This window comes from Melanotaenia boesemani, chromosome 19 (assembly GCF_017639745.1).
Source record: "Melanotaenia boesemani isolate fMelBoe1 chromosome 19, fMelBoe1.pri, whole genome shotgun sequence".
NCBI classification, from domain to species: domain Eukaryota; kingdom Metazoa; phylum Chordata; class Actinopteri; order Atheriniformes; family Melanotaeniidae; genus Melanotaenia; species Melanotaenia boesemani.
Window position 1 is genome coordinate 11,867,082 of NC_055700.1, and position 24,765 is coordinate 11,891,846.

The window sequence follows — 24,765 nt, forward strand, 5'->3', positions numbered from 1 at the left end:
CAAGACGGTGCCAAGGAAGGAATCTGGGAACAGTCTGGAGTCCCAATGATTTTGTAAATTTTTTAAACATAATTCAGTCCTTTGCAACTTTGTTCTGCATGTATGAAAGCGTAATTTTTTTTAGGCAACCCTGTTATTCAGCACCCTGAAGACATTCTTCTCCACATTTCCTATTCAGATGGATTTATTTCATATGAACATGAATGTCCTTCAGCCACTTTAACATGCACCAACATTTTATTTGCATGTTAAAAAAAATATTTGTGCTTTCAAAGGTTTTATAGTAGCATGTTTTGTTTTACTGCATCACCAATAACAGGGTAGAGAAGCAGGAGCTTGCTTGTTTTTGTTTAACCGACACTGCTGATAAACAGAATTCTTTAGAAATAGCCTCAGGCTTTCCTGTAAATGATTCCAAGACTGTATAAATACCAACATGCAGTATCGACTTTATTAGTTATCTCTGCAGACGGCACAGATCTGAAAATGGAGAGATGGATCCCATACACGTTCTGAGTTTTCTTCCCAGATTTATCAGTAGCGACTTAAATACTTTACAGCAAAAAGTACAGACACTGCTCAGGAAATGTAAAACCTGGAGACTCACAACAGTCCCACTGAATATAATAATGAAAATAAAAAGTTTATTTGTTCTCAGTTCACTGGCAAAGTGTTTTTGTCGCCCCCCCCAAAAGTCTCCAGAGAAACTCTTAAAGCATTACTTTAGATTTTCCTGCTAACTCCATCAGAGCAGGTGAGGATGTGTTATCTGTTCTTCTTCTTGTCTTTTTTGCTCTTGCTCATAGAGCTGTGAGGAGCGTTGGCAGAGAGCGCAGTAGCGTGGCCGCTGGTCTTCAGGTGGTCGAACAACTTGTTTCTTGTAGGGAATTCATTGTTACAGGTTACACAGCGGAGGTTTACTTCCTTCTGGAGATGAAAATGCAGCTATGTCACTTAAGACAAAGACCAATCATTTTCTTCCGAATACTTTAAAGGTAATGGGAATCCAACAATTGTACAGTACAAACCTCAGGACACTGTTCAACAGTCTGTGACTTGATGTTCTTTGGTTTATCTTTTCCTCCTCCTTTCTTTCCTTTTGTCTTCCCAGAGCTGCTAAGATAAAATTCAAATGGCAGATACATTTTAAAAAGGACAACAAGCAAAAAATCATGACATCCAACACCTTAAACAGGAGGGAAAAATCCTTTTAAGTTCTAATCCTTATTAAAACCATTTTTTTTTCAAAATAACTACTTAAGAATGTTAAAAGGTTCTTATTTTTTCCAAGACACTTCCTTTGCTTTGATTTTCTTCATAAAAATAAACATTGCAGCTCATTTAAATGTACTGTAGCCAAAATAATTTAACATCCCTCTTTGTAGGAAACAGGAAACTTATCCAAACTAAATCAGTTAGAAAAGGACAAAGAAGCTGACAGGTCTTCTAGACCCATTACAGTGTTTCATTTTCTCCTTTAGATGCATTTTTATGAGTGTTTAAAACCAGGTGTAAAAACTCTCAAAGGGCTGAAAGTGCATCAACTCATTTCTTCTTAAAGGAACTCTCGCCCTGGATCAACTGTCGTTTGAGCCGGGTTAACCTAAATGGAGCAGTATGCAGGTCAGTAAAAAGGAATCAAACCCCTTCCGAATGGAAACCAATCCAGGTACAATCAAGGTGGGCATGATTACAAATATCAGGGACTGGTGTATACAATTTATGTAGCAAATAGTTTCTGTATAAATGGATGCAGAAATCATGAAGTGCATTTTGAAAGGAACATAAGAGAAATAAAAAAAAGACTTTTTAAGATGCATTAAAGGGACATTGTGTGACATTTTGTTGTTTACTGGCCAAAAACGATGTTTGCATGTATAGATGGGTTTTCATTGGTGTATTATGACCTCTGCTAATGATCTGACACATTATCGTAATTAAAGAATTTTAGATTTGTTCATACATATGACAGATAAGCCTGTAGGGAAGCGCCATGACAGCCTCATGAAACTACACCTGCCGGCAACTAGCACCACCATGAGCCAGCGCAGTGATTGAGACGAGGAGAAGATAAACGAAAGCGGTTTACTACCCCAGCAAGTTTGAAAAAATTTGTTAAATTGTTATTCACAAACATGCCGGACCATGCATATGCAGCAGCAGTACGAGAACCGTTTTCATCCTCGCAAAAAAGGGGACTTAAAAGGCAGCGTGACTAGACATAAATATAGATATAAAAAAAGTAGGATCAACATCCGGCTAGCCTTCCCCAGGCAGAAGGAGCCCAAGTGGAAGGCCAGTTTCCCTGTCAAGATCCATTCTCCCTGTGAGAACCAATCATCCTTCTAAACACAGAGGAACAATATCTGACAGCTTGATGGGGTGCGGTTTGAAATATTTATGAAAGCATGAACCTCTTCAGCTGAGTGAACACTCCATGAACTATGGGATGACCTGCTTTCATTGTTGTCGAGGTTTTTTTGAGACACGGTGGCTACCGTTGTTACAATACGTGTTTGAGAAAGAGAATGCACCATGTGTCAGAATGAAATACACAATTCCAATATTAGATGGAAGTAATGTCCCTTTAATACAAAGCTTGTATTTACACAAAAAAAAAAAAGAATTAATGCATGTGGTAGAGCAAGACTGTTTATTTTCTTCAAGATATCAGTCAGAAAACAGAGCAGGGACGGCAAAACTGACCTCTTGACTTCTGTTTGAGGAAGATCTTCTTGCTTTTCAGACTCTACAGAGTCAGCTGACTTTTCAGGAGCATCTTCCTCACAAGTGGTGGGTGTCTGTTTCTCCCCTTCCCCCTCCTCTGGGGCACTTTGCTATACAGGATTATTTCATGACCAGATAACAGAAGAGTATGTTTTAAAAAAAGATTCACTTCATGAAAGTAAACCAAGACACACAAAAAGAAAATGACTCACTTGTGAAACTTTCTGCTGTTTTCTTTTCCTCTTTTGTTTTTTTGACAGCCTGGAGACGTGGGAAAATGCATAGTCAATAATCTAAAATCAAAAATAATAATGATGGCTACATGACATGATTTTACTTTTGCCTTGGCTTTTCCTCCTCTTCCTCCTCCTCTTCCTCCTGTTCATTTTCATCACCGTCATTTCCATCATTGTTCAAACCAAGCGAGTCCTCTTCTTCCTCCAGCTGTTGCCGTAGCAACGCCACCATCTCTCGGTGCTTTTTGGACTTTTCATGGTTTTTCATACTGAAGAGAGAAAACAAAAGTAGCAATCATGAAAAGTCCAGATAAATTAAAGTTTTTTTTTCTTTTGTAGCAATGGATTGTATGACTTAGTCATTCATGTGCAGCTTTTCTGACTATAGAATAATAAAACCAAATGGATGAAAACAACAAATTCCACAGCTGTGACGAAGTTGAGTGCAATATGAGTTATTCTGAGCTTTTAAAAAAAATGACATTGGCTGGTCTTGTCAAGCAACACAGACTTATACAGTTTTCCTCTACTGTCTACGGCAAAAACATGATCACACAGAGAGCATACAGGACATAAAATTAGCAAGTTTGTCATGACAATTACCTGAATGTATAAATCTAGTCAACAAAAAAGATTGAACCTATTATTTACATCAAATCAAGATTTTAGCCACATCAAAACATTAGTAATATTCTCTGTGAGTGCCTTTAATGGCATGCTGAAATCATGGCAATAACAAGCTGATTTCAGAAACACTGGTCTGTGCTGTGACTAAATTTCACTCAAATTATCTATAGCTTTGAAAGCTGATCCAAAGAACAGAATGGTGGAAAAGTGTTGCAGATACTCACGCTTTATCTGATTTGAAGGATTTATCACAGGCTGGGCAGTAGAGATCATCAAAGTCGTCAACTGTTAGATTGTCTCCATCAGGTTGCTCTCCGTCTGTGGTTGAACATCAGCAACATTTAAAGAACCACTATCAACTGTTTGTTACTTTTTCTGTGTCCTTATAGAGAAAAATAACAGTGATGTCTCCAACATGTAGAATTCACATGACAAAGAAGGCAGTTAAAAATTCAACAAGAGGCCATTTCCAGAAATAGCACAGCGTTTCAAATTCAAATAACGAACACCTGTGTGCCAAACTGATGCATCCCATCTGGCTTTACTTATGCCGCTTGTTATGTAATAGTTGTATCTTTTTATGCTTTGACTGCCTGTGGAGTCTGTCCATTCAATAGTGTTTTGCACTATTTGTATTTTGCATTGTGTGTATGGTTTTTATTAACGCACCACTCAGCAATTAAAGTCAGCATGTGCACATTTATCTTTTTTTAATAACTGAAATAAACAGTAATGATTTTAAATTTTATTTAAAAGCATCCCTTCAAGATGAGTTCCACTAATTAAAATTACCTCCTCCCTCTTCACTTTCCTTCTCTCGTGTGTCCATGTCTAAATCTTCTTCCTCACTCTCAGATGCATCTCCAAACTCCTCTCCATACTGAGCTTCGATCTGCTGCAGCTCCTTCTCTAGTGCAGACATGGCCGCCCAGCTCTGCTCCTTGTACTCCTCTGCCAGCCTTGAATAATACAGAATAGAGTGAGCTCGGAAAAAGGACCAAAGAACAACAATCTTATCCGAACATTAATTTCAAACATACTTGGCTTGTTTCAGCTTCTGCTGCCGTCTAAGTTCCTCCATCTTCTTGATCTTCTCAGCGTTCTGCTCCTCTACTAGCTTCCTGTGGGCCTGCACGCGGCGGTCACGCTTACGGACAAAAGCCACCAGCTGTCGCACAAAGTCGTTGCGCTCCTTCCGAGCCTTGTCTCTGGTCTTCTTGTTCTCCTTCTCCATGGCTCTTTTCTCCCAGCGGTTGGAGGCCTGTCTAGTGTCATATTCCTCCTTCCAAGCAAAGTTTTTGCGTGTGCAGAAGCTCTGCCAGTAGCCGTAAAACACATGCACAACCTGCAACGTAAAAGACAGAGAATGGTTAATACCAACTAGTAGTTCAAGTTTATTTATAGAGCACATTTTCTTCAAACAACAGTTGCCCAAAGTGCTGAACAATAGAACAACAAACACTCCACAGTTGAAATTAAAACACTATACAACAATAGAAATCAATAAAAATTAAATTGATAAAGATTAAATCAATAAAAGAATATAATTAATAAAACTTGAATAAAAAGTAAAACATGCGAATGTCTAGCTCAGTTTTGTTCAAATGCCAGCACAAAGAAGTGGGTCTTGAGAAGAGACTTAAAACCAGAGACAGACGGAGCAGCTCTGATGTGAAGGGGAAGGCTGCTCCACAGCGACGGAGCAGCGACAGAGAAAGCTCTGTCAGCCCTGGATTTAAGTCTAGCAGATGGGACCTTCAGTAAGAGCTGTGAAGAGGACCTCAGAGTCCTGGCTGGAGCATGCTGGTGTAGCAATTCTGACAAATACGGGGAAGCCAAATCATTTAAGGCTTTAAAAACAATTAATAAAATCTTCTACTGGGTCCTAAAACTAACAGGAAGCTAATGCAAGGAGGCAAGCACAGGGGTGGTGTGATCACGTCATCCTGTCCCTGTAAGCAATCGAGCAGCATCGTTTTGGGCAAGCTGCAGTCAGTGTAGAGATGACTGGTCAATGCGGGACATAATGAGCAGGTGGATATCTTTTCTAGGTCATGCATGGGCAGGTAGGGCTTTAACTTGCCAAGCAGCCTTAAATGGAAGAAAACGCTTTTGGCCACAGAATCAACCTGCCGGTGGAAGTTAAGGACCCAGATTTTTAGGATCGGTTTGACAATGTGAAGTAAGTAGACCAAGAATACCAACTGTACCATTTAAAAGCTCAGAACTACCAAAAACCACAATACCAGTCTTTTCCTTATTAAAGTGGAGAAAGTTTAAATCCATCTACACTTTTAGGTCACACAAGCAGCTGAGAAGATTATTCAGAGAATAGTTTACTTTTAATATTTCACTTTCTAAAACTGTTCCACTAAATAAAAGAAAGCCTGCTTCTTATTTACATCAACAATTACTGTAAAACATAGAAACATCTATTTTAAGTCTGGGTGTGACTTACTGTATCATAATCACTCTGAGAGTCTCCAAAGAGAGGAAACTCCTCTTCCTCTTCCTCATCTTCCATCTTTGTGTGCTCCATCTCCTCTTTAACAATGGATTCAAAAAGATTCCTGTAAACTGTGTAAAAGCCCTTGGGAGAGAAAAAGAAGAAATAGTAAGTGAGAAAATCAGTGTTCTGAGAAGCACAAAGCATTTCCTTTCCCACAGTGTAATATAGGTGCCCATCTGGTCAGAGACTGCTGCTGCTGATTAATCTGGGTTGTTGGACAAGGTAAGTGCTTATGATGTAGTTTAAAGCATTTCCATGACAGATTATGCTCTTGTGTTGACATATAAGCACTTGATAATGGTTTTGAGCAACTAATTCATATTTTGAGTTGGTCTTCAAGGGTAAAAGGGGTCTGAGACAAGTTCTGTAGTCATCCTGCTGCAGCCACATCACCACCATATCCCTAATGCATAGCAATATTAAGGCCAACCAATACTGTAGTCCAGAGGTTCTCAAGCTTTTTTTTTGTCATGCACCACCACTTTAGGCTCTTCCAGAACCACCAGTATGACTGACATTGTAACATAGTAGAAGAGAGCTACCCTTTCCCATCAGGCAACTATTAGACAGATGTAGGTTAGTTCCAAAGTAACATGCTGTACATTGTTGAGTGGTGCAGCTCTGATTGTAAAAGGGGTTTATCACCAGAACTGACATTTCAACTTCATCACACATTCAAGGATAACCTTTCACCAAATTCCTTATAATCCTGAGGTTATGTATTATTTATTTTGGTTGTTTGAATTCTTCTGATTTGCCCTTTTTTGTATCAAATGAAGAAAAGTATGTTTGCCATACCTATGTATGCACCCTAACAACAAAATTAGGTCACCTGGAGAACTGCTGTCCGCTTCACTTGAAAGTGCAGATATAAAACTCTCTCAGTTTTTTATTTGCCATTGACAGACCATTTAATGCCAGAAATATGACTTTTTATTTTATAAGACAAAGAAATTTATCTGTAATTTACAGATTACCCTCTGCACAATCTGTAAGTTGGACCCAGATGGAGCGCGAGTCCCACCATTGGTACATGTAACATAGTGTGACATCGGGTGGGAGTCAATTTCATGACCTCTTAGCCTATATGCTAATCATCCTGTTCTAAGATAGTTTCTATCTATCTTGTATATTCAAACTGAAGTGGTCCTGTAACTACTCACTCTGTGTGTGTTTTTTTTTAAGTATTTCCATGTTTATTTGGGGCTTACAAGCTGATGGTTAATGCAACTGCATGTGATTTAAAAACTATAATCCCCACATCCGTAACCCAAAACACACAAACCTTCTCATCATCTCCGTATCCAGAGTAGCAGGTGACGGTAAAGTACTGCAGCAAGTCAATGCTATCATCTTCATAATCTCCACTCAGCCCTCCTTTTAGCAGAGCTTCCCTGTGATTGTCATACCTGCCACACAAGCACAGACAGAAGAATCAATGAGAGCTCTGCAGCCAGACAAATGCTGCTGTATTGGCGTCATTTTACTGAAAGATGCTTGTACACACCAGGCTCTCTCTTGCGGGTCACTCAGTACATCGTAAGCTGCCTGAATCAACTTGAACTGCTCTGCTGCCTCTTCTGCATTCTCCAAATTTTTATCTGGAAAGTTCAGAGAAGGATAAAAACAAACAAAAACAAAGCTGCTTAAAAGGGAACATTTTTACAAATAGCTATTCCAATAAACTTGTATCATCAGAGAAAGCAACATCATAATGATGCAAGAATAACAAGCTTGCCATCTTATGATAAAGGGTTGACACATGCAGATGCAGCACAGTTAGTACCTCAAGCAAAATGATCTACATTCTTATTTCAGTATACTATACTGTTATTTTTCTTTCTGAAGCACATGTAACATATGACTACTGGAAATAAGTTCAATCACCAGTACTGCAGAAGATTTTAGTTACAGGAAATCAGAATCTAAATTAACTCCCCACAAATGTCTAAATGGATTTTTATACAAATGTAACGCTATCCACTGATATATAAAGCTATACGTCTGATAGGGAACCGAATGTTAAACAAGTCTTAGCCATACTTTTAAATTTAACGTATCAATTACTGATATTAAATGTAATGCAAGTTACTGACATAACCCACAATTTTTTTTATTTCTGGACTCTTCCATTTACTACAGTGAATCTTCTCAATGAGGACAATGATGGCTTTTACAATCACAACTTACCTGGATGCCATTTTAAGGCCAGTTTCCTATAGGCTTTCTTCAGATCATCGTCTCCCGCGTCTCGTTTCACGCCCAACACTTCGTAGTGACACTTCATCCTTACGAAAACCTGACTATAGCATAAACAGTAAAGATTATTCACTTGGTCACAGCGAGGCTACCTTTAGCATTTAGATGGTAACAGGGTGCTAGCAACCGGGTAGCATCTCTGATATATCTCGTTAAAAAATCAAACTTCTGAGGTGTCATCGACAGTATCGTAACGTTTAAACTCTACATATTTACATATATGTTTTTCAAAAGAGCTTTAATACACCAAACTACTTTTAGATACTCATTGTGATCGTAGCTGTACTATCTGATCGAATGCCGCTAAATCTCGCGATATCTTCTTCTCCTAAAACGAGTGAAACTTGAAGCAACATTGCTCTTTCGTGCCATCTACAGTTACTTATCGACTATGTGAAGATTGTTTTATGACTGTATGCTCTCTTTGTATAAAGGCATTTTAGGGATACAAAATCAGACTCATTGCAGTTGATAAACATTACCACGTGTTGAAAGGTCAGAGCTTAAAGGAGCTTTGAAGTAATCGACCTCAACATATGTTTTAATCCCTTTCTCATTTTCTCCCGGAGATTAACATTTGTTGCTTCATCTGCCTCTTCTTTTCTCTCTTAAGCTGATGGGTACATCTGTCCCACTTTTACAGCTTGTCTATGTATGTATTTCGCTGCCTGGTTTAGGTTTTTTTATCTTGCTGTTTAACTGATGCTAAAAAAAACCAACAAAAACAAACAAACCTTACTGGATTTTCAGTCACCCAGTAAGGGATAGTCAGTAGCACAGCAGCCTAAATGGCATTTGTCTGTTCTTGACCCTGTTTTATTAATTACACATAGCATTAACTCGCAGACAAAGAGACAAAGGCAAAAAGCCCACGCTAGACTTGCACTGGAATTGTATTAATCTTCAATCCAACACAAACTATCATGTGTTTTCTGTGAAAGAGCTAAACTAAAAGTACTAACAACAAAGTCATAATCAAACAACGCACAGCTCAGGTTGTTCCACATATTTCTGTAACTGCCACTAAGAGGCAGCAAAACACTAAAAGTGTAATTGTCAGAAAATGATGTTTGGATATTAGATTATCCTATAATGCAATCTAGTGGTGTATGAAAGAGTTGCACCATGTTTGATTCCCTCTTAGTAACTTTGACTTAATAGAATTGCAACATGTTTGGAAACTGATTTTCAAAAGGTTGAAAATCAACTCTCTTTCACAAATGAATGAAGGTATGACGTGTCGTCATCATCATTGCATTAATTATTTTTTATTTAAGTGCATTCATGTAATATAAATATATATAATCGACCCCAGTGCACCTTTTGTTGCAGTACCACCTCCACGCCTCTAGGATTCGCTATCTCTGATAGTTTCAGTTAGACATCTGCCAACCACGCGAGATTTGCCTTTACTTAAGAACATGGCGGCATTCAAGAGAAAACGTGGAGGAAACAGACCAGTTCACGAAAAGGCAAAAAAGGTTAAATTTGTTACAGACGGAGGTGAAACACCAGCTGAAGTTGAACATGAGACGATAAATGAAGTCACAGTCCCAGCACCAGTTTCGCTGGTAAGTGCCCTGACTTGTTTTTAGCCTATTAGCTATATTTAGCCCACCAATACAGATTGATTAGTCTAGATTAATTTCTGTAGATGTTGTATAAGTAAAAGAAAAAAAAGAAAAAGAAAAGAAAGACAAAAAGCCACGCGACTACTAAACACATATCGGACTGTTGAATTTATTTTGTGACCGCATGAAAAGATCACGGAATTGAATTGAACCACAAAGATTATCACTCGCCAAACAAGGCCTGTGAGAAATGGCTTTATTTCTAGGTTGTTTTAAGAGTCTCCACCGGGTAACGGGGGCATGTATTACACAACTCGATACTGAGTATGTTGTTTGATATGATGCCACGAAATTATGTCTCCTTAACAGGGAAAATGGACCAACAAGGAAAGGGTTCTTATCTTTTCCTCAAGAGGAATCAACTTCAGAACACGACACCTGATGCAAGATCTGAGAACAATGATGCCTCATTCAAAAGCAGGTTAGTGTTTATAGATTTACATAGAGTAATCTTTTCAAAAAATATATAAAAAAACTAACTTGTAATCGTATCTTCAATGCCTAGATACAAAAATGGACAGGAAAGACAAGTTGTTTGTTGTTAATGAGGTGAGTATGTTAATTGCAGGAGCAGTCTTAAATTATCACACGTCAGTTAGCAGAGCTTGTCATTAAAGTTGTTTTTTGTAGGTCTGCGAAATCAAGAACTGCAACAAATGCATCTTTTTTGAGGCCAAAAAGAAGCAGGACCTCTACATGTGGTGAGTAATAAATTTTATTTTCTAAATGTCAAACTTATTGTAGCTGGAAAGCAAACAAATGTTAAATTGAACAATAATCCTTCCCTGTAGGATTTCTAACTGCCCTCATGGACCTTCAGCAAAGTTCCTGGTTCAAAACAGTAAGTTCCTCCTCTCCTTCAATCCTTAAGTGTAGATGGTGTCTGCCATGCTTTGGACATATAACTTAAAATTTCTTTCCAACAGTTCATACTCTAGCTGAACTTAAAATGACAGGAAACTGCCTGAAAGGATCTCGGCCACTGCTTTCGTTTGATCCTGTAAGTAGTTCACAGCTATAAAGCCAAGGAGCCTCCAGTTCTTTATATTTGTTTATACACTGTGATCTGGGTGATGATTACTGCTGCTTTTTCAATTTCTAGAAAATGTGCATTTATGAAATCGCCAATTTTTCCGCAGAAATTTGACAGTGAGCCCCACTACGCTGTACTAAAGGAGCTTTTCATCCAGGTATGTTTTCAGTTTGTGAGTGAGAAGCCTAAATACTGACAACATAATTGAAGATTAGCTTGTTTTGTTTTTGTAACCAACAAAAGGCTAGATTGAAATTCAAAGCATCGGTAGCTGATTCTGCATGACGAGTGAATTTTTTAAAAAGCAAAAGCATTGGATTTACTTAATTTAGACAACTAAACTCAATAGTTTATATATGTTTTGTTGTTTTAGACGTTTTCCACTCCACGCTACCACCCTAAAAGTCAGCCTTTTGTGGATCACGTCTTCACATTCACCATTACAGACAACAGGATATGGTTCAGAAACTACCAGGTAATATTTCACCACACACTCTTAGTTTTAAGCTTAGTAATGCAGGGCTTAAAGTATTCCGGCACCGTGCCGGATCTCCAGCTTTTCACTATGATTCACTATGGATATAGTGGTTGAGACTCTGAATTTGCTCTGAATTGTAGAAAATTAATTGAACAATGTTAAAGTCGGAAATTACACATATTCATCTTCAAAAATAAGCAGAACTTGCTGCTGCATGTTTTCAGTGTTCAGCAGATAATGACAAAATGCCACACTTCATTTTTCTCCGCCGAGTTAAACTGTAGCGTGAATGTTATCTCCGAGTGGTCTTAAACGCAGCATCCAAGCCGATGACTGTTTCACCAAAATCAGAAAAAAAGAGTAAATTCATGAAGCCAGGGAAAGACGTCCTAATTGTTAACGGCATTAGAACCAAATGGCGCTGGGCATGGATAGAAAACGGGGTGGAGACGGCAAGCTTTTTGGGAGCTGGTGCCAGAAACTAAGAGAGCCAGGTAGGCCTACTTGTTTCTGTGTTGTGCTCGAAGAAGCTGGTGTATGCAACTAGTGGCAAAAAAGTTCTATGACACCACGAAGGAGACCCCGGCAGCAGTTCGCGCTCTCCAACATACAAGTCGTTTGCCGGGAGCAACAGCCACAGCTGACGTAGCGGCTCCGGTGACTGATCCATGTTAAAAAGGAGAGGAGTCAAAGCCCAACCAAAAAAAAAAGAAGAAATAGAACAGGAAAAAACATGTCAATGAGCGGTGGTGATTGCACCGGAGGCTTCAGTTTAGCAGTTCTCAGTTTCTGAAGTAAACTGTTTTTATTTTCTATCCATTTCTTACACAGTTTAATCAGGTCTCGGAGCATTTTAACCTTTTTGTTGCTGTTAATTGAACTGACTTGTAGTTTAGTGTATTAAATTGCATTTGTTTATTTTGTATTTTCTATAACATAATTTGATATTGTTTTGCCTATAGTGTGTATGCATCAGATCCACTGCACCTTCGCTCCCCAGGAAAAAGTTACGGCTCGGGATTTTTTTTTTTTTTTTTTTTTTTTTACTTTAAGCCCTGGTAATGAGTTAACTTTTTTCCCTTTATTTCTTTATGTAATTATTTCTCTGTCCTTGGTTTCCATGTTCAGATAATTGAGGAGGATGCCTCACTGGTGGAGATTGGACCTCGATTTGTTCTGAACCTTATGAAGATCTTTCAAGGGAGCTTTGGAGGGCCCACACTCTATGAAAACCCAAACTTCCAGTCTCCTAACTTGGTAAAAATCCATTTTAATCATAATTTTAGTTGTATTTAATGGACAGTAATATTAGAATTTTCAGGCTCATTGTAATGACCACCTTGTAGAAATATCTACTTTTTGCTGGAGGGCTGCAGATGTCGTCTTTTCTCACTACACACACACACACACACAACAGCCTCTGTTTAATATAATGCTTCACCTCATTGGGTGTACACATTCACTATGAAAGGCAGCCACACACACACACAAAAAAAGCTATCATATTTCCTGTTATATTACTTAGTTTATAATCCATCATCTTCATCCACCTACAGCACCGGCGAGAGCTGCGACTGGCGGCAGCAGCCAAAGTACGTGAGAAGCAGCTGGTCAAGGAGATGCAGAAAATGAAGAGGACAGAAGCAAAGGAAAACTTGAACAAAGATGTTACAGCTGATGTCTTTGTCACACCAGCTGAGGAGAAGCCTGTTCACATCCAAACGGAGGCACCTGAGCCAAAAGTGGTAAAGAAGAACAAACACAAAGCTTTCAAAAGACAAAGGATGCAGAGGGCACGAAGATAACTGGATGGACTGAATTTTGTTGAGTCACTGATTGCTCAGTTTAAAGTCAGGTTATTAGTCCCGTATTGTGACCTTTTGTGGAAGATTTCCTTTGATGCATCCCACAATTATCATAAAAACCCTAAAAATTTGTTTGAGTTAAATGTCTACTGCTATAATGTGGACAGAATTTCTCTTATTTTGTAAGTAATAATGGTATCGGGACATAAAGGTCTTTAATTTTACAATACAGAAACAACATTTGCTGCCCTTTTTGATAATTTAATGTTTCAAAAACTTCAGTTTAAGTACAGTAGTTTTGTATGTCACTGAAATAAAACTATTCAACTCGCTGTCAGTATTGTATGATGTACCCTTCAAAAAGTCTGTGCAGGTTATCAGCATACAAAAATCTAGCATTTAGAGATGGCTACGGCTGTACTGGCAATCATTTACTCAAACTGAGTTAATGCCAACCCAACTAATAGACTTCTGATTTAATAACTAGGTTTCCATAATAACCAGCAACATAGCAACTGTATAGTTATGTAGTAAATGAACTTGGGAATATGACGGTGGTCAAACTACTCAAAAGTGCATAACGAACAGATAAGTAGCATCTTTTTCCAAGTCTCAGAAATGTTCACGATATCAAAATGTTCTTTTAGCTTAAAAAAAGGCACCTTCCTTAACTCAGTTAAACCATTTTCGCTTAGGTGTGAACATGGCAACACAGACCTCACCCACCTTGGAATTTGCTGTAATAATCCCTACACATGGTAACTGAGGAATAGGCTGAAGCCAAATGTTTGTAATTTTGTAGGGGTAGCCCAGAGGGCTAAATGCAGCCTGGATGAGTGTTTGACCTTGAACATATGGAAGCCAAAAATAACACCTGAAGTCTACAGATTAACTCACCCCACTTTGTGGACACTAATTCCTCATAAAGGTCATCATTCAAGCTAATTAAAGTCAAATTGAACAGGCTGTCAGCATTCTTCCTCCAGTTCCTCATCGGGACAGCAATAATATTCCACAAAGCAGATCTGTCCGTCGTCATTTCTGACCAGGTACTGCAGAGAGAGGAAGCCCCTGCTGTCTGTCCTCACAGAGACTTTGCAGGACAAAGCCAAGGCTTTGATGGATGGTTTCAGGAGGGACATTTTGTATCTGTCAAAGTTCACAAATAAGGAAAGAGAATAAGGTCCTTTAATAAAAGTCATTACAGATATTTGGACAAAACACAGATGGTTGTAGATAAATGTACAGAATTGAATATATTTGAAAAATTTTCAGTTGTCATTTAAAGATATTGGTCTATACTGGACCAAAATGTTAATGTCATTAACATGAGGTTTGAACCAGGAAGTTTCTTGCTGTGAGGCAACAATGCTGTTGACAAGATCCAGGTCTCATTAAAAAGATGTGTGAGTTCTTTTGTTAATCTGTAGCGATATAAATTAGGTCAATGCACTTTTCTCTTAATGATGGCATTCACCTGTTTGTTTGTGTCTTGGTGCACTGGAACAGTTCCATCATGTCCGAGTCTTTAGTATAATCATAATGGGCATTCCCAGAGTTCCCAAATGTTGACAATCTAAAGAGGTAAAAAGTTCAAACAACAATGTATCTGTGAGGTAGCATGAGGAATCTATGATAAATCAAATTCAGGAATTATATTTGAAAGGGAGCAGAGGAAAATAAGTGACACCTGATAAAAAGGATGGTACTACTGACATTTAATTCAACCCGAAATTAGTGTAATTATGCTCCTTCACCTCAAAAGATATCAGTTTAATCACTTTAAGGCATGAAAGTAAGTTTTTGGAGTTTTATCTACATCATTAAGCACTGTGCACTGTAGAGCAGCTGTATCTTTAACTACCCACCTGAAGTAGGGCTGGCTGGGGGTCATGGTGATCTGTATTACCTCACTGGTCATGTCCAGTTCAGAGAAGACTTCTTTCAGACTGTCTGACTGCAGGATCACCTTTCAAAAGAGTGCATTACATTACTACCTACTGGTTTTTTTTTTTTATAACAACTGCTTTTAGTTTTGTATATATTCCAAAAGGATTTAAGTATTTTTTTCTTAATTAGTAATGTTGTTTTAATAAATGAATGAATGAAGTGAACCTTGTTTGTGACATTGGTGCTGCAGAACTCAAAGTCAATTGGTTCTTCTGATTCTTGTGTGTTAATATTGCAAACAGTCACCACACCACCTTCCTCCAAGAACAGTGTCAGAGGGTAACCATACCCCCTGTAGCACATACGCAAGGCTGTTGATACTCCTGTAACATAATATGAGTGAGGTAATGCATACTGACTTTTTTACCTTTCCCATTCTCAGTCAAGTTTTTATTTTTTACCTGCAACAGTGCTTTCACCAAAGATATTGAGGCAATCCAGCAGAACAGTGAGGTTGATCTGAAAAGCCACAACATCTTCCTTTATAGTGAACTCTTGGAAGATCTCTGCCTGCAATAATACAGAACAAATGCAACTGTTCAATTGGATGTTTAATTGATAGAGGATGCATTTAACAAGTATTAACAAAGAGAATGAGAAGAAAAGTGCCACACAAACACACCTGAATGAATGCATTTGCTTGCAAACATTTACAGTCCTCCACAGTGACCTTCAGGCCATTGGGTGTAGCTGTGAAGATGGCATGGTCCTTGAAGGTGATGGCTTTCAGTATGTTAGAGAGATTGCGAGCATGATCCAAACTGGCCACCAAAATGTACAGTTCATCATCACCCTGAGATTGTGTGGACAAAGGCATTTTTATACTGAAATAAAAACAGATTTACAAGAAATGTTAGTTGGTATGTGTGACTGTGAAAAATAACAATGGAGTACAATACAAAGGGCTCCACCTGTCCAAAATAAAAGACGAAAGACATTCATACTACAAAGAGACAAACAGAGCTGACAACATGAGTCTCTGTGGTCATTTTTGTGTGCCTTGGTTGAGGTGTTTGCAGTGATTTTGTTTCTGTTTAGGTTAATTTTGCAGCTGTAATAATCAGTTTGCATTTCTTTCTGATTATTTCATGTTTCACATCATTCCACATTTCCTGTTTATTTTACTTATCCCCTCCTGATTAGGTCACTGTTCTAATTCTAGGTCTTTTGTAGTTGCTTGTTTTCTGTCTTTGCAATAATTTTGTAACTAGCTGTGATCCTTTTAATTGTACATTGTTGTAACTATGCTTGCATCAGCCTTTTATTTGCATTTATTTGGCATCTTTTGAAAACTGATTTGTATGTCTTTCTGGTAATTTTGAACATAGTTCAAAGAACATTATCCTTTCTAGTCTCCTGACTTCCTGTAGCTCTCTATTGTCAATTTGTTATCAGTAATCATCATTTTGTTGATTGACTATGCATCTCTTTCTGTTATCCTTTTAAGTCTCCTTGTAAATTTTGATGGATTAATTAACTAGTAATGAAATACGTTACTTAAAACAGAGGTCCTGTAGCAGGGTCCACTTATTAATTAATTATTAAGTAATTTATTGGCCCTCTGTGATTGACCCATTATATGCGAATGCTTAAAAGTTAGTAGATTTTAGTATATAGATACTGTTTAGTTACAAAGTTAACAACATAACTGACTGATATTTATGTTTGTCTGCAGCTTAGATTTCATGTGTCATGTCATATTTCGAGGTGGATTATAAAATAAAAAATAATACAAAAGACAAAACGCACCAAACTACTACTAGAATAGCTATACGTAGTTTAACGACGTACATAAGTGTTCGTTCAGTGCAATGTTGTATGATAATTGCACTGTCAGGTAAATAAACATGGTAAAATTGCGAATTGGTAGAACTTATGATTTTTAAGTCAGTCACAAACCTGTAAATGATTATGTGGCTCGATCCTGTTTTGAAGAAATGCGCCTAATGTGGAGCAACTTCCGTCTTCCTCTTTTCCTGCGGAAGTTGCGGTGCGTTCTAGTTACCTCGGAAGTTACCCTTGCAACAATACGAAGTTAAATGTGCGCCATCGATGTTTAGATATGCGTATATGTGTTTATGACGTGCACTATATTATTTAGCAGATATTACTGCAGTTTTTTATTTAATATTAATATGAGCTTCAGTACGATTGGCATTCTAAATACGGGCAGGTGAAGTGAACCCGAATTTGCTGTTTCTTTCTTTGTGTGTGTGTGTGTGTGTGTGTGTGTGTGTGTGTGTGTGTGTGTGTGTGTGTGTGTGTGTGTGTCCTTAGACATTCCGAATCCCAATTTCAATAGAACGCACCATTGGATTTAAGCGTACATCAAGTTCCAGAGATTTCGTAGAAGAGTCGAAACACACTAAAATCGACGTGTTCACATCGGCACTTTATGACAACGCTGTTTTTATTTGTTCCGGATTAGAGTTATAACAGTAAGAATGTTTACTCTCTTTGATTTTCAGGCTGGCTAGGTATTTGGCGTTGGGGTTTTTATACCTGTTATGCTAGACACCGCACGATGACAGGAAGCTGTAAGCTAACTTCTAGTTTGATTGGTATGACATTAAGATGTATAGACGATAAGTAGTAACTCATAAACAACAGCTTAGAAATAAATGTAACCACACAAAAGCCTGCTAGGCAATCAATCAGAAGGCCTGGCATGATTGAATTAAAGATTAATTAGCCTATAAAGGAGAGTTTCCGATTTACTGAAGTAGCTAACCTCTTCATCAACTTTGCTGTTGCAATTCAAGACACGATCTTGTAACAACCAATTTTCTGTTTTGTTTTTACAAATATGTTAAAATATTCGATTGATTTTGCAAATAAATATTAACATGTCAAATGATTAGTATATTAGACAATTTATTTAATGTAAATCCAAACCAAATTCAACGTTGATGCTCACTTCTTCTTCTTCTTCTTCTTCTTCTGCTACCTTTTCTTCTTCTTCTATCTTTTCTTCTACTTCGTCTTCTTGTTCCTTTAGTCTTTATTTAAGAGACCATTTATTTGTAACTTTTTTTTGTCTGACAGAACAACTGCACTGGGGCAACTGCTATTAATCGGTAATCATAATAGCTGAAAATGCCTGTCTCTATCTTTGACTGACGAAACCAACAATGCATCCCAGCATGAGTTGGCACAAAATGCTTACAGACACAAAGGATTCCTGATTTACAGCTGTTTAATGGTATAAATCATATAGATGGCCCCAAGTTATTTATAAGATTTTTATTTTGGGGTTTATGTGTGACTTGTGGGTTTGTGGTCTGGGGTACTTAATGAGAAAATTGTTTTATTGTTTTTCATTACATTTTTAATGTAAATCACTTTGTGTTGCATTTCTTTGTATGAAAAGTGTTCTATACCTAAAGATCGACTGGTTTTTGTCTTTGATTTTGCAGCTCCTGCAACAGGAGCAGTTGTTGAATTTCTTGAGCTTGTTCTTGCTACCTTTCTATCCTTTTGTACCTTAGGGGTCTCTGTTAGCTTCTTTTTGGTCAGATATATTTTTTAGAGTAATCAGAATGCAAGTAGATGTGTTTTTATTTAAGGCTGTCTTATTGATATTTATGCTGAGCTTTAACCAAGACTTGAAATCAGTTTAATGACTCCTGTTTCACCAGTATAGGGATGTGCATCAAACTTCTCTTGTAAAGTAGCGTCTTAAATTATTGTATGGTCAATGAGTTGTTTTTGCACTTATTTAAATAACTTCTGTGAATCTATGTTTTCTTTTTGTGCTTCAGATTTCTTCATTTTGAACACCCTGTCTGAGTTATAACCATGGTGTGCATTCCCTGCATTGTGATTCCGGTCCTGTTGTGGGTCTACAAGAGGTTCCTGGAGCCTATTCTCTATCCATTTATTTCACCCTTCATTAACACATTCTGGAATAAAAAAGCTGTCCAGAATACTGACACTGGTGGTCAAAACGTCAGTGATAAGAGTAATGGCACTTACAAGGTAAGCGGATAACAATTAATATATATATATATATTTAAAACTTTTTCTTTAATTGTTTACAGTTCAGTTACAATGTGAATGTCAGTGACATTACATTTTTCATCATTTTTAATAACATGTTAACGTCAAGTAGCAACATTATGAGCTAATTCTACAACCCAACAGGATCCACATCATCAGTATTTGTATATGAGGAATTATTTGTTCATGATTATTATTAATACCTTTTTGTTAAAAAAGTGTGCATATCTTTCATGTCTTACAGCCCCAAAACAACAGTGAGGCCACTGCTAATGGATCTACTATAGCAGCCGATAAGAAGACTGACTGACACCTCTACTTGCTTCTAAAGCAGCTAAAGAAGTGTAGATATTCAAATGAAATGACATATAGAAAAACTATTAGATAATTTATCAGTCTTCTTTAAACTGAATTGTTTTATAACCTTTGAAAGGCGTTGAAGCATGTTTTAAATTAATTTCTTCATTGATAATATTGATATTTTTCTTGTTAATTACTGTATGTGATATTGAATCCCAGTGAAATAGACTTCATAAGTCAAGCTTGCAGTTTTAACAAAAAAAATCTAAAGATAGAAAAGTGCTTGCTTCCATACAAACTTTACATGTTGCTGCAACTAGTTTGATTATGTAAGAAAGACATCTATTTTGTATGTATTTTAGGATATTCTGAATATTATACTTCCATAAATTAGTTGAAGATCAATTATTGTCACAGTTGTATACAATCGTGTAAAAATAGTCTGTTTTGACAACTTCAACTCATTCTCATTTTGATTTGTACATTCTGTAAGGCAGCAGGTGTAGTGTCTGTTATTTACAGTCAAGGTACTCATTTGTGGAAAAATGCTTACATCATTCAATTGTACTGCAAAAGAGGTGTAAATGAATATTTATAAATTAATAAATGCAACTTAATGCATCAATATTTTGACATCTGATACATTAAAGCTTTATGTAACAATGTATGTAGAATCTTCTGAGAACTTCTAATGGGAATAACTTAAAATGCTTCTTTTGCGCTTGTCATCTCCTTTTTGAAATCGTTTTGCAATAGTACTGGCTAGTAAAAGAATTATTTGAATTACTGTGTTCTGACAGAATATAGCTATATAGTACATAGTTTTTACTTTTGGAAAACCAAAGAGATGTTGAGTATTATATTGAGTCCTATCATGAGTGTGGTTTTAAATATCAGTTGATAATACCCCAGTCATCATTATGGCTATTTCTAATTTAAACTAAAGAAATGTGTTTTAAAATATCAATTTAAAGGCTATTTTTGCCCATGACAGCATGGCCAATTTTATGCTTAAATTGTTGCATTAACTGTATGTTATTTGAACTGTTCTCAGATGTTTAAATGTCACTGTCTAGTTTTTAGTAAGGTTGAAGTTTGCACTAAAGCTTTAACATTGGCGTGCTACTCAGATCTAAACATTAACATCAACACGTGACAAAAGTTTTGATGCCTCATTGGGATGAAAAATAAATAAAAAACTTGGCCAAATCATTGGTAAATATTTACATATCTCAGTTTATGAAAAATTTAATGATTTCCCAAATTATCTTGTCAGATTTACAGACCTCACAAATAATGTTGGCCAAGAAGGTAAACAGTAGGCCAGAAGCCTTAATTGGCATAATGCCTTAATACATTATTGTTAAGGTATTAATGTCAGTTCATTTATTTGGGTACTTCATATATATTTTGTTAAAATAGAAATAGGCTGTTTATTTATTTATTTATTTATTTATTTATTAAAAAGCATGTATAGTGTGGTCCTCTTTGGTGCACCACACAGGCAAGGTTTGGTGAATACCTACTCTGGTGCGTTTAAGTTCCTCGGTAGAAAAAGGCTTTGGTTGGAGTGCATAGAAACAGGGAATTTACTTACTAACAGAGGTTTGTGGCACTCTGTGTGCAAACAGGTTCCAAAACCATAAAGGAAGATTTTCTTTATCACTGAGAATTTATTGCGTGTGAGATTCCATCTTTAAACAAAGTTTCTCACTCCGAACTCTGAAATGACAAATTTCCATTTGCCATGAACTAAGCTTAAACGTCAACGACGTAGTCAACGCACCAATGTTGTCATTACGCCAGGGTAGGCTACGTGGAAAACATGGAGGAAAGGGTATGCAGAGTGAACTGCTAACTGAATCACACTCCATTTGAAAGTATTTTCAGTTTTAAAGACAATTGATAAACAATCTGGACAAAACCTGCTAGTTAGTGGGACGCTGAGGAAAATATAATCTGCCCTTAACTGTTCTGGAAGCCAACAGAGCCACGGAAACTGCGAGAAGCATTTATGACAGGTAAGCCGAGCGGTCAGCTGATGACAAACTAACAGTGAACGTTAGTTGCTTTCTGGATAATAATTTATTATTTACGCATGGGTCAGTATCATCCTAAGTGGGAGATTTAACTTACTGATTTTATATTATTTTTTGTAAAAGGCATTTCACTGTGTTGACTGCAGAAATTTACAAGGCGTTGGCTAATTCCTTCACTTGCAACCGATATAAGCTAACGTCATGCAAGTTGATTATTAAAAAATAAATAAATTAATAAATAATAAAACCACAAAAATTCATTCCATTAGAAGACACATTTGGCTGTCTGATAGTTTTTAGTTGAATTGGACACTACAAAGGAGTATCAAAATGAATTTTTTCATAGCTCCTCTTGTTTTTTTTTTTTTTTGTTGTGGTACTAGTTCTGTATGAAAAGTACACACTGTGGTTCCACAGTATTGGGTATTTCTTAAGTGCAGTAGGTCACTGGAGCTGGCTACACCTGTATGCAAAAGGTGTGTCACTAAAAAAAAGAAAAAAAAAGACATCCTGGTCTGTCAGTGGGTATCCTGTAGTCAGTCTAGCCGTTATAGATAGATATCTCCTTTATCTCCTTTATGTTTACTTGGTGTCTTTATTTTTTAATACTGTAATGGTTTAGTTTGTCCCTTAAAACCCAAGAAGAGAAGATATTTTACACAATGGAGTACCACCTGAGTAATAATGAATGTTAGCCACCGACCACGCAGACCAGCTAGAGAAGATCAGCTATTCAGCTGTTTCATTTTCACACATTATCTGTAGAGGAGGTATAGTAGTATCTTATGAGAGTGAACCAAAACAACTGGACCTGGTGGAACCCCTGGCTACATTTTTTGAGCAAGTGCTAAACAGTTAAATGATTTTTTTTTTATTATTTCCACTGTTTCCACCTGCTTCAAGTAATTCCAACCCTGAAGAAAACCACAGCTAGATTTGTGAATGACAGTTGCTGGGTGACACACACCCCTTTCATTATGAAGTACTTTATAAGGCTACTCATGTCACACGTTAAAGCTAAACAACTATAAGACTGGTATGGGAACCCCATAGCTGCTGAGTGTAGAGTTCTACAATGGGTGATGAGAACAGCCCAGCATATCACAGGAATGACTTTCCCATAAAGTGACTTTGGCTAGTTTATAGCATGGTTACTCATTATGTGTGACGGCAAAGACTAACATGCTTTCTGTGCAGCAGGATTTGGCATATGCCTGGTGAATAAGTGGTGAAGAGTGGCCTGTCTGGCAGAAAGGAGCCAGCAAAGATGGGAGCCAGCACCAGCCAAGTCAATGATCTGTCTGATAACCCCAACCTCAAGGCCCTAGTAGGCACAGTGTCCATATCTAAGAATGACCCCTTCTGGAATCAGCTCATCTCCTTCACATTCATTAGTCCCACCAGCAGGTAAACACTTTGTTTGCTATGTTAATAGTGTTCCAACAAGATGTTTATCAAACAGTCCCACTATACCCCACTACTGGCCATCTTCCTGTCTATGAAATAAGAAACTAAAGAGCAATTCACCTTCAAAATCACGGACAATGAGAACAACTGTCAGCCAGAGCTTTTGATTAAAATTTCACATGCTAAACAGATAAAACAACAGAGCAGTTAGAAAGGAAATTAAGGTCACAGTGACATAAGCAACTTTTCTTGAGTTGTATTTCTTCTTTGTTATTTTATTTGCATGGCTGGTGAGCTTTAAAAATGAAGATAACTGCTGGCTGACTCATCTGATGATTTCTTAAAAATACCAGACAACTTCCTGCAAGCACTTTAGTGATTTATAAAAAATAGTATAAGCCAGTATATTGCAACAAAGAACATTTCCCACCCAGGATAAAACATTAAACTTTAAAGATGGTTTTTGCAGAGCTTATCTGGGTAATGAACCAACAAGGTTGTTGTTGCACTCGAGTGAGGATAGTTAATTGTTAACATTTAGGTCTTTTGTCAAAAGTGTTAATAAGTCAAGATCACTCCCTTTTAGATGTGGACTGTGACTGATGTTAAATTTTATGTAGCAGCACTTTTTAAAAGATTTTGGGGTTCCTATAAACATTTATTTATGTTATAAATTAATTGACAGAAAATACACAACACTAGATAGAACATTATAAAGTTCTGTAAAAGAAAGTCAGAAACAACTGCGTTTCCCAGCTATGCAGAAGATAAGATAGTTATATAAAATATCTGCACAAACATGAATATTGAAAATTACAAGCCAGCGTGGAGCTAATAGATTTGCATCTATATCAGCTCCAATAGAGAATCATGTTGAGCAACACAGTGTCTTGATCTAGTCTTAAGCAAAAGTTGAAATAAAAATGTACTTTATGCCACCATGCTACAGTAATAGCTCGCTCACTGTAATAAAGTAGGTCCTCATGAGAACATTAAGTATGCCTCTGCAAGGACAATTATGATGTAGGTTTGAATCTTACAGCGTCAAAAAAGGTTTTCTTTTACACTTACAGAAGAAAAAATGAAGATGTTGCATCAATTCACATCTAAAGTCATCTCAAGATGCTTTAAAGAGAAAATACATTTCGAACAGTCCTTTTATGTCAGTCCACTTCAGTCCAATTATTATCTAATCAGTTGCAATTCAGTTAAAGTCTAATATAACTGATCATTATCCAGTTCAGTTCATTATAATGTATTCATGTCATACCAGTTTATAAAAACTTGCCTAACTAAGGATGCCATTGGTTTGCATTAAATCTTCACTTCAGTCAATTTTCTTTAATCCTTCTTAAATTATGAGTTTGTCATTGTGTGGGCTGCTTTGCTCTGCGTCGTGTGTTAAAATGACTTTCTGTTGAATTTGACACTATTGATAGGGAACTTAGATTATTCTGGGAAGATTAGCTTGCAAGGCTTTGGTTGTGTGTTTGTCCTAGGGCTGGGCGATATGAACAAAATCTTATATCTCGATATTTTTTACCTGAATCACGATATACGATATATATCTCGATATACTCTTTTTTTTTGTCAAGTAACCAAAGAGACAGCTCTAATTTAAAGCCTTCAGTGCTAAATATACTTTTATTAAGGATCAGCAGCACATGTGCATTAAAACAGCTGAATTAAATTAAAGTACATTTATATTAAATTAAATGCTCCTAAAACAAAATAAATTAAAAGTAATTTTCAATGACAATAACAA

General features: G+C 37.0%; 5 protein-coding genes across 8 annotated transcripts in view; 3 read left to right on the forward strand and 2 right to left on the reverse strand.

Moving 5' to 3' along the window:
• Positions 1-246: 246 nt before the first annotated feature.
• Positions 247-8,699, reverse strand: dnajc21 (DnaJ heat shock protein family (Hsp40) member C21). Of its 3 annotated transcripts, none has more exons than XM_041969413.1 (13): positions 8,614-8,699; positions 8,290-8,402; positions 7,607-7,700; positions 7,385-7,508; positions 6,049-6,180; positions 4,631-4,935; positions 4,383-4,549; positions 3,815-3,908; positions 3,065-3,232; positions 2,940-2,988; positions 2,707-2,837; positions 1,029-1,116; positions 247-927 (listed from the first exon to the last, which is right to left on the reverse strand). In XM_041969413.1, exons 2-13 carry the CDS (start codon positions 8,384-8,386, stop codon positions 766-768), a joined length of 1,611 nt encoding a protein of 536 aa, XP_041825347.1. In that variant the 5' UTR covers positions 8,387-8,402; positions 8,614-8,699; the 3' UTR covers positions 247-765. The 3 variants fall into 3 exon arrangements, with proteins under 3 accessions (XP_041825347.1, XP_041825348.1, XP_041825349.1); XM_041969414.1 differs by having other exon boundaries at positions 8,624-8,644; XM_041969415.1 differs by having other exon boundaries at positions 249-927; positions 1,029-1,113; positions 8,290-8,688.
• Positions 8,700-9,744: 1,045 nt separating this feature from the next.
• bxdc2 (brix domain containing 2) lies at positions 9,745-13,433 on the forward strand. The gene is made up of 10 exons (XM_041970207.1): positions 9,745-9,929; positions 10,299-10,410; positions 10,495-10,538; positions 10,620-10,690; positions 10,781-10,830; positions 10,916-10,989; positions 11,129-11,179; positions 11,396-11,497; positions 12,629-12,757; positions 13,057-13,433. The coding sequence occupies exons 1-10, from the start codon at positions 9,780-9,782 to the stop codon at positions 13,303-13,305; spliced, it is 1,032 nt and encodes a 343-aa protein (XP_041826141.1). The 5' UTR covers positions 9,745-9,779; the 3' UTR covers positions 13,306-13,433.
• On the reverse strand, positions 12,462-17,310 carry rad1 (RAD1 homolog (S. pombe)). The gene is made up of 7 exons (XM_041970208.1): positions 17,155-17,310; positions 15,878-16,079; positions 15,657-15,765; positions 15,421-15,578; positions 15,174-15,274; positions 14,783-14,881; positions 12,462-14,454 (listed from the first exon to the last, which is right to left on the reverse strand). Exons 2-7 carry the CDS (start codon positions 16,070-16,072, stop codon positions 14,274-14,276), a joined length of 843 nt encoding a protein of 280 aa, XP_041826142.1. The 5' UTR covers positions 16,073-16,079; positions 17,155-17,310; the 3' UTR covers positions 12,462-14,273.
• A 226-nt stretch (positions 17,311-17,536) lies between these two features.
• LOC121630123 (UPF0729 protein C18orf32 homolog) lies at positions 17,537-20,176 on the forward strand. Its single transcript, XM_041970209.1, has 3 exons — positions 17,537-17,693; positions 19,017-19,233; positions 19,499-20,176. Exons 2-3 carry the CDS (start codon positions 19,054-19,056, stop codon positions 19,562-19,564), a joined length of 246 nt encoding a protein of 81 aa, XP_041826143.1. The 5' UTR covers positions 17,537-17,693; positions 19,017-19,053; the 3' UTR covers positions 19,565-20,176.
• Positions 20,177-21,341: 1,165 nt separating this feature from the next.
• dym (dymeclin) overlaps positions 21,342-24,765 on the forward strand; it is a 50,966-nt gene continuing 47,542 nt past the window's right edge. The window contains exons 1-2 of one of the 2 annotated variants that reach the window (XM_041970310.1): positions 21,342-21,575; positions 22,791-23,000. In XM_041970310.1, the coding sequence (XP_041826244.1) occupies positions 22,861-23,000 (140 nt within the window). In that variant the 5' untranslated portion in view covers positions 21,342-21,575; positions 22,791-22,860. The remainder of the gene's footprint in view (positions 21,576-22,790; positions 23,001-24,765) is intronic. The other variant, XM_041970311.1, reaches the window with a different exon arrangement.